The 10,656-nt window shown below is 53.7% G+C and overlaps 1 protein-coding gene across 1 annotated transcript in view; it reads right to left on the bottom strand.

Moving 5' to 3' along the window:
* USP20 (ubiquitin specific peptidase 20) overlaps positions 1-10,656 on the bottom strand; it is a 61,438-nt gene that overhangs the window by 1,281 nt on the left and 49,501 nt on the right. Inside the window, exons 8-21 of the mRNA XM_006834868.1 lie at positions 9,985-10,063; positions 7,234-7,678; positions 6,693-6,815; positions 6,284-6,399; positions 5,885-6,057; positions 5,316-5,410; positions 4,565-4,598; positions 4,342-4,387; positions 3,270-3,450; positions 3,059-3,185; positions 2,492-2,661; positions 2,292-2,373; positions 1,293-1,401; positions 338-440 (exon numbers count right to left, since the gene is read on the bottom strand). Of these exons, the coding sequence (XP_006834931.1) occupies positions 338-440; positions 1,293-1,401; positions 2,292-2,373; positions 2,492-2,661; positions 3,059-3,185; positions 3,270-3,450; positions 4,342-4,387; positions 4,565-4,598; positions 5,316-5,410; positions 5,885-6,057; positions 6,284-6,399; positions 6,693-6,815; positions 7,234-7,678; positions 9,985-10,063 (1,883 nt within the window). The remainder of the gene's footprint in view (positions 1-337; positions 441-1,292; positions 1,402-2,291; positions 2,374-2,491; positions 2,662-3,058; positions 3,186-3,269; positions 3,451-4,341; positions 4,388-4,564; positions 4,599-5,315; positions 5,411-5,884; positions 6,058-6,283; positions 6,400-6,692; positions 6,816-7,233; positions 7,679-9,984; positions 10,064-10,656) is intronic.

The following is a 10,656-nucleotide window of genomic DNA, read 5'->3' as shown; positions in this document are numbered from 1 at the left end:
GTGGGGGGTGGGGCCAGATCCTGACAGAGCCTCTCTCCTCCTCTAGATATGGAACACAGTGTCCATAGTCATTCCGGAGAGTCTGAAAGCCTTTACCAACTACAGTCTCTTATTTAGGGCAACAAACTCCTCAAAGCAAAGGGCAGGATGAGCAGCTTCCTGGGGCCTCCCCAGACTGAACAGGAGGTGGAGAGCAGGGAGAAGACAGAGCATGAACAGCCTTGGCATGAAGGCTGGGCTGGGGACAGAGGTCTGGCTCAGGGGCCTAGAAAAGCAGTGTGCTCTCAGCTCTCAGCTCATGTGAAGGGATGGAAAGAGGGGCCCCTGCTCTACTCACCATTGTCCTTCCCCTTGACAAAGGCCTCCCACTCCCGGAACCACTGCATACTGATGCAGTAGATGACGCTGGGCGACTCCTCGGCCTGGAAGGCCTTGTTCAGCTGGGGATAAAGCAAGGGTCAGCTTCTGAGCATCCCGGAGACTAGTTACAGAAATACAAAGGAAACTCCCAGTACACCTAAAGGGACAAACACCTCTCTGAAGCCCACCACTCAGTGGTGGCACTGTTGCCACATTCAACCTACTTTGGTGAATCTTTTTCCAGTATCCGTTTTTCAGCCCAATTCAGATCACATGGGACAGTTTCTTTTCCCTCACCCATAGAATGCGTCGATCCACTCACATCTCTAACACATGTTCTGACAGTGTCATTTTTTAATGTTCTGCAATGTCTTTACCTCCCACCCCCACTCTACTGCTGAAGACCTGGTGGTCCCCGAGTCCCCCTGCCATCAGCACTGCAGGGAGGGAGTGTGCCTGCATAGAAGCACCCTTTCTAAGTGGGATTACACTGGGGGTCCTTTTTGCAACTTGCTTTTTTCATTACTGATCTCAAGAGCCAAGTCGTTTTCAACCAAGGGTGAGTCTGCCTCCCTGGGCGATTAGGTACTATCTGGAGCTAACTTTGGGGAGATACCAGGGATGTTGCTAAGCACCCTAGAACACACAGGCCAGTCCTCCACATCCCAGTGTCAACAAAGCCAAGACCAAAAAGCCTGGTATGCTCCAGCCCTGTTTATCTTAGTGCCCACCAGGTAGACCATCTTTAACAGACTCAACCCAACACCTGCCAGTAAAAACCTCCCCAATGTCTAGCCTCTAGCCACTCTGTCTCCCACAGCATTTCCTCCAAACAGGTGGCTAGTCCCACACAGCCCCTTTGCCCCTGGCCCAGTGTGTCCTGGGCACAGGCTGGAGAAGCGGGTCTCCCATGCCACCCATCCTGTCTGTACCTTGATGAAAGTGTCAATCTCGATCCTCCTGCGCTTGGCCAGAGCCTCGATCTCCACCTGGCAGATGGAGCACACGTACAGATGATTCACGGCAGGGCCTCCCCCAAACCTACACCCAGAGGGAGGGAGGGAGAGAAACACAGGCCCTGAGCACAGGTTCTTGGTGGGAGAAGGCACAGAACTTGCCAGAGAACACTTGCTGCCCTCCATAGGGATGCTTATTCTGGTCCCCCTCAGGGTCTCAGGGGACATGAAAGTCCCCAGGAAGCTTTCCTTGACACCACCCTTCCCATGGGCTTCCCCGAGGCACTGTCACACGTCTTCCTCACTAGACTGATTACCACGGAAGGTACACCGGCACCTGCTCACCAGCACGTGAACAATAACAGCAGAGAGCAGGTGCGCCACAAAGACCAAGAGGAGCCCTTTCCAGTCCTCTCCTGGCTACTAGGCAGGGAAGTGGGCAGGAGTTTTGGTGCCTGAGGACAAGAGTCACAGGCTGGCTGCCAGCAATAGGAGATTATGTGACCCATGCTTGAGAGGGTCCCCACAGGTTTTGGGTCTGAATCTCCATGAGGCCCTGACCCACTCACTGGCCACAGCGCAGTTAGAAAGTCTGCTCCTAACCTGCAACTCAATGTGGTAAGTCCGTTACAGGAAGAGACGTGGGGTGAACAAGAACTGCTTGGCCTCTTTCTCAATGTGTACAAGCACACCTCAGCTGTGGCAGATCCCAGCCATCCAGGGAGAGTGAAGGGCTTGGGGAGGAGCCCATGACCAGTCTGGGCTGCTGAGTTTCCTATCCCGTGTGACTGAAAGGGCCCAACAGGATTCACACAAATGATGTGTCTTTGTCACTGTAGGCACAACTGTGTGTGTTTCTGGAAAGCTACCAGAGGGAAGGCCCTCAGGGCAGAACCAGCTTCTGGGCTGTGCTGCTTCCTGCATGAGGAATACTTGGGCTTCGTGGGTGTCAGAAGCAAGCTGGTCCCTCTTTACCTGTTGTAGAGATGCTCCCAGACATTCTGAGGCAGGATGACCACGAGGTCGTCGATGTAGTGGTATTTATTGGGCGGGATGCCTGTGGAGAAGGCACACGGAGATAGAGCTGGGGGCTGAGATGGCCCTCCAGCCTGCCCACCTGGAAATTCCCTGCAGAGGAGCAGCCCCAGCAGGGCCTGCTGGTCAGGGACCCTCACCTCCATGGGAGCAGAGAAAGGTATGGTTGGTGATGGGCCCTGGCTCAGCAAAGGTGTTGAATTTGTTGAGCCATTCTCGGGACACGTAGAACCGCAGCAGGCTGGGTTCCCGCATGGCAGCCAGAGACACCACCTGCTGTCGCTCCCTCACAGCCTCCTCACTGCTCTTCCTAGAGCAGGGGTGGGAGAGGGGACAGTGGACAGCTGCAATGGGGCCTGGTCTGCTGCCACCATGGGGACACAGCCATGTCCTGTGCCCTAGTCCCCCTGCTGAGCCGTACTGCCCAGGCCTTAGTTCTGGCTGCCACCATCTCCCAAAAACCAAACTTGGGGTCTGCCCACTGGTCTCTTCCATGTTCTTCACAGTGGTCACAGGATCACTTAAAAACCCCAATCTTTCCTTCTCCCAGCTGAAAGCCCTCTCAGACTCACGCCTCCATCCCGAGCAGGCTTGTGTCACCACAGTAGGAAGCCAAGGAAGGCTAAAGGGGTGCCCAAGTAGGGGCCCAGTTACTGCTCTTCAGCCAGCCTATACCACTCATGCGCCCTGCACCCAACACCCCAAACCTGTAGAAGAGGACGTAGGCCTCAGCATTCTGCACCACCGTCTCATGAACCTCAGTGACATACTGGTCATCAAACTCATACCACTGCCCGTTGATGACATTTTGACAGTAGGCAATGTAGTGCCCACCTGCAGTGGGAGAGACGAGCAGTTAAAGGGACCCTAGGAGGCTGGGCCAGGGGGTGCTGGAAGCAGGCAGGTGGCCAAACTTACCGCCTGCAGTGCCGTGGTGGCATATGACTGAAAGGAGGTCGTAGGAGGTCATCTGGGAGACGCACTCCTTGGCCAGGAAGGGGCACAAGTCGAGGCCTTCCAGGGGGAAGGAGACGTGGTTGTTGATTTTGAAGGAGTACATCACCTCATGCCGAAAGCGCTTCAGGTGAATACACAGGATCTGAGGGATAGGGGAGGGTGCTGGTCAACCCAGAGCTGGCTAGGGCCTTAACAGGCCCCACAGAACTCTAAGATCTGCAGCTTTGGGGCACCCACCAGCCCACTGTTGACCAATGTTCTAGACCACTTGGCCTCGTCATCGAAGCAGAATGCATCAAGAAACCACACAGCTACTTGCTCAGTCTAAACAGACAGCTCCACATGGGAGCTGACCAGAGCCAAGTCACGTGGCCAACAGCAGGTGTCCAGGCCTGATGAGGGCATCTGCTGCCGAGATGGGTTGTCCCTAAAAAGGGCTGGGTTACTCCCCTCAGAACGCTACCCCTTCCCCTGGCACTGGCCATCAAAAGCACTCTGACCACTAGTTTGGCTGATGCCTCTTGTTAGAAGCCTTCTTCACAATGGCTGCTCAGGCTCACTGAGTGCCATCACGAGCACTCTCCACTGTGCTCCATCCACAGCTACCTTCACAAGTTCAAGCTCCTTCCTGCTTATCCATGAGCCCTTCACAAGGCCACCACCACCTTCAGGTCTCACTCACACAGCCCTCTTCAGACAGGCCACGTCTGCCCCGGCTTCCTTCACTCTGCTACTGACAGAGGTCACAACTGTCCGGCCTGCTGAGGTGACCTCACTGTGGGTCCTCACCAACAGGCTGGCTAACAGATGCGCTAAGGCCACAGAGAGAGGAGCCCCAGTTCCTGAGAGGAAAATGTGCACTCTCCTTCCCATGAGGACCTGCAGCCATATCTCTAGAATCTCCAGGGGCCCCTTGGGCTCAGACACTGGCTGCTGCTGAGTGGTGCTGGGGGCTCAGCTTTCACACAGGCCCACTAGCTGTGCTGTGCTGCAGGATGGAAGGCAGGGGGCCGGGGAGGGCTGCCCCACTCACCTCGGGCAGCCGGAGCACTTTACAGTACTTGACTCCATTCCGCAACCTGGGGAGGGGAGGCAAGAAGAGAGACTGTGAGCCGCTGGCTTTAGTGAGGGGAGAACAGAGGTCACTTCTGTGAGGCCAGGATGGAGCCCAGGGGCAGTCTGTGGAGCTCAGAAGGCCGCAGAGGCGGGGAATGGGAGGGCAGTTGGGAGAAGGGCCCCAGAAGGCACACACTCACTTTTTACACCGTTCACAGCTGTACATGTTGTCACCTGGGGGGAAATAAAGGGACCAGGGTTAACAAGAGTGGGAATGGACAGGCAGGGGCTGAGAACAGAAGACTCAAATGTGATGACATGTGTCTAAGAAATAAAACCAGAAAGGAACCAAAGGGAGGGAAGATTTTGTTCAGAACCCACAACATGAAAAACAAAGGGACAATTTCACCCTGGGAACACTTCACCATCAATTAATTTGTTGAAGTGGGTGGGAAAAGCACTACTAAAGATAGACTATGAGTTACAATCTTTAAAATACGAAGACTTTCCCAAACGTTATCAAGATGCCAAACACCCAGGAGAAAGTAGAAAAAGTTCAGGAATGTGAAATTTCAAAGAACTACAAACAGCCAGTACACTTATGGGGGAAAAATGTTCTACCTTATCCATAATCAAGTAAATGCAAAATTCAGGCATGATATAATTTTTGCCCATCACATTGGTAAAACATAAAACCTGGTTACCATCTCAGGAGCAGACGGCGGAGTCGGGGGTGAGCAGGAGCCCTGCAGCCTCAGGGCCAGGTACAGGTAGCAGGGGGCGACACGAACTTGACCATTTTTGAAGCCCAATCTGGCAGTGTGTACTACAAATCTTACACCGCATGATACCCTGAGGAAAGGTGGGTGTGTGTGCACAGGATGCAGACAAAGCCCCTGACAACCTCCGAGGGGTCCCAGCAACACCACTTGACCAGCTCAGGCCACTCACCCTTCAGCTCGTCAGCCGCAAAAAAGGCAGTGAGGCAGTCCTCCAGAGTGACGACAGGACCCCAAAACCAGCTGGGAGTGCAGGATACCACAAACCTATGAAGACAAAGAGGCAGTGGCAGGGGTGCTAGAGGACCTGGGCTTGCTTCCAGCCTCAGGACCCTGATAAGCCAGAGAGGAGGTTTGACCCAATGTGTGCAAGGGGCAGAGGAGTGGTGTCATGGGTCATAGGCTCATCTGTAAGGACCAGTAATCATGGTGCCATCACAGAACATTATGAGGTCTCAGTACAACTGCCGGCTGCTGCCATCCAGCTGCCTCTCAGCCACTCTCCCTGCTGTTACCTGTCCTCCACAGACCCATCCTTCAAATCTGAAATGGAGGCATCAACACAATTCCAATGTGGTCAAGGAACCACCCTACATCCTTCCATGCATTCATCAGCCTCAAGCCCGCTTCTGGAATCCACCCCTGGTCCTTGCAGATGCTTGTACTTCACTGAAGGTCGGCCTCCAGCCCAGACTTTGAGTGCCAGGAAGCCCAGGCTAGGAAGCAGAAAGGCAGACATACCTTCGGATGTATTCCATGATGAAGGCAAGCCAACCCTGAGCAGCATAGCTGTCCCCGCAGGTGCCTGGCTTGGCCGGCACATTCTGGTAGATGGCTGAGTGGAGCTTTGCCAGGTCCTCCTTGCCAGGAATTGGTAGCGAAAGGTCTTGGAATGTCTCCACTGTGGTGGACACCTATCGGGTAGGAGGTCAGCCTGGGTCTCCTCCTTCCAGATACCTGCTCTGGCCTGACTGAACAGCATCCGCACTGCACATTCCAGCCACCAGGTGGGAGTGTGAGGGAGCAAGCCTACCCTCCTCCAAGGCTGGGGAGAGCCTCTCCCACCATCCCCAATTGAGTGAATGAGTCCCACGAGGCTGCCAGAAGCCCAGCAGTCCTCCTCATCCCAGGCACACTAACCCGGTCACAGGTGAGGCACTGCACAAGGCTGAGGATGGACCCATCGAAGATGTCAGAGATGATGCTGCGGTAGCGCTGCTCCTTCCGCCTCCGGCTGCCAGCAGTCAGAACCTGGGCTGGGGGCACAGCATGGGACTAGGCCCAACCGCCACCTGTCTGTCTAGGGCAAGGGGCAGGCACTGGGGCTTCCTTTGCTAGGGCAGCGGGTCAAATCTGTAAAACAGGGATCCCCTACATATGTCCTTGTGATGCTATAAGCATTCCAAGAGATACTACATGAGTAGTACGCAACCCATCCCCTAGCAAGCAGTGTTTGACAGTGGCAGCCAGGGGCACTATTTTCACTCCTAGCCCAGAGCTCACATGCAGATACCATGCTGGTCTACCCCTTTACCCCACTCCTCCGAACCTTTCTTGAGCACATACGATGGCCCCATCCTCACAGGACTTGAGCGAGGAGGGGTGCTAGACAGCTTGTGGACGGGGCTGCAGGGGCGAGAAGAGCTGCGTATGTGGGCATCATTGTCTGGCTCTGGAGACAGAAAAGGGATTGTGCTGGGGCCAGGGTAGCCAAGCCAGCCAGACCAGAGTCTGATCAGGAAGAGGCCCCACCAGTAGCTTTGAATAGGGCTGAGACCTCAACCCATGCATCTCCTGTGCATACACCCTGGCCCCAAACATGCTGGAATGGAGCTGCCCACACTTCACGCTACCGGCTGAGGGAGTGGGGCTGCAGGCTTTACAGCTAAGTGAAATCTTAGTGAAATCCCTGCAGCTGGTTTCTCACCTGGACGTTGGGTCTAGTGAAAGACTCACCTCCCAGGGTGTTGGGAAGACTGAGTGAGTTACTACTGCATGACTGTGCCCAGCACACAAATAGGTGCAGGGCAAATGGGGGTGCTGCTATGCTTCCTCCCTGCAGCCCCGGGCAGCCTCTGGTTGTCTGATACCTGGTGTCCGGCAGGGGCTGGTGGAGTGTGGAGATGGTGGCAGAGTCTCTGTGGGCTGATCATCAAGGGTGGCCATGGCAGTGTCCACATCAGCATCTTCATCCACTTGCTCGGAGTTTGTGCGCTGCTGGCCCCAGGAGAACTTGCGGTCCTTCATCCGCTCCTTCTCGGAGATGGCGCGGTCCGCCTCGTCTGGGATCAGCAGCTCTGTCTCGGTCTGTGAGCTGCCCCTGCCACGACCCTGCCCATCACCCTCACCCCGGTCACTGCTGGAGTCACAGGATAGGAACTCGTCCTCGGACGGGCTCCGGTCACCCTCCCGCTTCTCGTCTATGTCACTTGAGTCGGAGTCCCGAGTCTCCGTCACTGCCACAGCTGCCACCTCTGGCTCCTTGAGCTCCTCATGCAGCTGGTCCATCAGGCAGCGCAGGAACTCCTGGGTGTCCTGGAACCAGGGCCTGCATCAATAGGAGCACTGGCCACAAGCACCCCGCTGCTCCTGCTGACAAGAATGTCAGCTGCTTCCGTCTAGTGACAGCCTCGTGGGTGCCCTGTGCAGCTATTCTAGTCAACTCCTAACCACAGACTCTCCAGGCATTCCCGTCCTAAGCCCCATTTTACGAAGGAGGAGACTGAGGCTCAGAGAGGTTGAGGAGATTCTCCCAGGTTACTGAGCTATATATAGCATGGCAGCTCGATGCACATAACCACCTGCCACTCTGCTTCAAATTCAGTATGGAAGGAGACACATCCACTAAAACATACCTGTTCCCTCCAGGCCAAGCCAGTGGGGGTTAGGGGGTGACACTAAGGGGTCGTGTACAAGGAGGAGGACCTGGCCACCCGTATTAACCCTTCCTCTGGCTCTTCCTGTTCTCTTTCCTCTGCCAGCAACCAAGTACCCTAACTTATCTGTGACCCGCGTGTGCCCATGCTTCCCTTGCCTCATGGCATTGAAGTGCACACAGCTGAGGGGAGGGGCTTCCTGCACACCTGTGTGAGAGTGACCACACTGTTGCCTAGAGGCTGGCTGGGTGCTCAAGTCCAGTTGGACCAATTATCGGGACTCTTCCCACCACCTCGTCTTCCCCCAAGGCCTCACAGCCTGGCCCCGGAGCCCAGCACATGGCTCACAACATAATGATGGCAGTCACCCACTGGGGGCAAGGGGAGAAGGTGGCTGAGCCCCTGGAGAGGACCTGGGCTCAACGTCTTGTTTTAACCCTCACACACTCAGACCCTGATGTCAGAAGCAGCCCCCTAACCCAACTTCTGATCCACTTGAGACCATGGCCCTGTTTGGCCAGATGCACCCAAGTGCCCACAAACGAGGAAACACCTCGTTCTCTTAGCTGTAGCACAGAAAAGGGGGCACTCAGGAAGGATTTCCCTAGGCAAAATGACAGACCAAGAACAGAGTTAAGGAGATGAGGGTAAGTGGGGCACATGGAAAGGTTCTTTTTATAAGGAAATCTCCGATATACCATCTGGTTCCTTTGACCAAAAGTACTATGTGCCCATTACCCAAATCGCATCCCACACAGAAACCTGACAGCACCACCTCACATGTCAGATGCAGACATGCTCCCTGCACTGCGTCTGAGAACCAGGAGAAAAAGAAGTTGGTCCTGGAGTCCAGATGGATATCACACAGCAGCATCCCCACTCAGTTTTGTCACCCAGAGACCCACGGCCAGCAGGGGGCCTGCTAGACTTTGGGGAGAGCAGCTCTCAGTCCCATCCCAGCCACTACCTGCTGTGTGACCTGCGTGAGCAGCGGAACCTCTCTGGGTCTCACTCCTTACTAAAGCATGGGTGATGACCATGTCCACTTCATGCGAGCTTTGGGAGGACTGAATAGAACTGTACTTCTGATGTGGCACACACCCAGCAATTGCTAGTAAGTGACAGGTGATGGATTGCAATCATCCTGGAAGTGATCACTTTATAAGAAGGCTGGTGTTCAGCCAGTATTGGGCTTCTCAGACAGGAGCCTGGGGTTCAGGCTGGACAGGCCCAGCTGAGGGTATGGGCAGAGATATGCCCAGGAAGGGACAGGAAGGAGGGGGAGGGGCCAGATGGAGAGAGCTACAAGTGCACCTCAAATAACCACGGCTCTACCCTTGGCCCCACAGTCCATCAGCAGAAAAGATGGCCAGGCAAGTCCAACTCCACCCCACACCCAGCAGGGAAACCCCAGTCTGGGGCAGGGACCTGGACCATGGGAACTATCAACTTAGCTCAGGGCTGAGGCATGGATCTATATGTATTCTACTTCATCTTGGTTCCACGGTTTTATAAAATAAAAACACACGTCTGGGTTCAAATGGTTTGCTAGATTTAAAATAATACTTTTTAAAAAGTGAAATAAACTCTGCCTATGATTTGAGAAGCAAGAAAGCTGAGTGCCACTTTGGTGCAACATTGAGAGGTACAAACTGTAGAGTCAGACTTCCTGAGTTAACATTTCTCCTCGGTCATTTATCAGCTATGGAATCCAGGCAAGTGACTTGGCCCCTAGGGCCTCAACTTCTCCATTTGCAAACATCAGGACTGGCTGCCTCAGCAGGTTGCTGGGGAGCTCCAGGGTCCTCACTCATACACATAAGTGCTCAGGCAGAGAGAGTCTGGTCCTGAAGTCACGCCTAAAAGGGTAACTGCTGTTACTACTTTCCACACTGGCTTTAGCTTCAAAGCCATTCCTGACAGGTAAAGGCCCCGGGTGTCCCCTGGGCAGCTCACACAGCCTACCTGCTGGGCATAACCTCGGAACATCGGGTTGACCAACTTGATCCCGTGAGACAGGCTGGTGGGAACCACATAGCTTGGGCTGTTGGAAAACCAAACCCATTAGTCCAGGTGGCCTGCCCTAAGATGCTCACTCCTGTGAGAGGCAGATGGGTAGCCAAGGAGGTGGATTTAACGTAGTGGAGTTCACTGACACTGAAAAGGGCCTACTGTGTTTCAGCAGGCTCACACATCTTTATGCTCAAGAAGGAAAATGCCAAGATGTGGCTGCCTCAACCACGGAGAGCTCTGGACTGGAATGACATGATGTCTAACTAGTTCACACAAAGCCACTTTAAAAATTACTTGTTTTCATTTTAAAAGCATAATTTTAGTGGTTTTTCTAAGTTCCTAAGAAATATATTTTCACTAGTGAAAAGTTTTTACATTTCAGAAAAACACAGAAACATCACCACTAATCCCACTACTCTGAATAACTACTGTGAAGAGTTCCAGATTTTTCTGTAAAAACACAGACACATATACAAACACACATACTGTGCGTGCTTAAGTAAACTTGGTGTCTTGCAAAACTGGAATTATACTGTATCACACCATTCTATAATTTACTTTTTTTTTTTTTTTAAGGTTTTTATTGTGGATTGAGTGAAAGTTTACAGGGCACATCATCAGTTT

Source organism: Chrysochloris asiatica, unplaced genomic scaffold (assembly GCF_000296735.1).
Source record: "Chrysochloris asiatica unplaced genomic scaffold, ChrAsi1.0 scaffold00014, whole genome shotgun sequence".
NCBI classification, from domain to species: Eukaryota; Metazoa; Chordata; class Mammalia; order Afrosoricida; family Chrysochloridae; genus Chrysochloris; species Chrysochloris asiatica.
The sequence above is the reverse complement of the archived record's forward strand: the minus strand, read 5'-3'. Positions and strand labels throughout refer to the sequence as shown.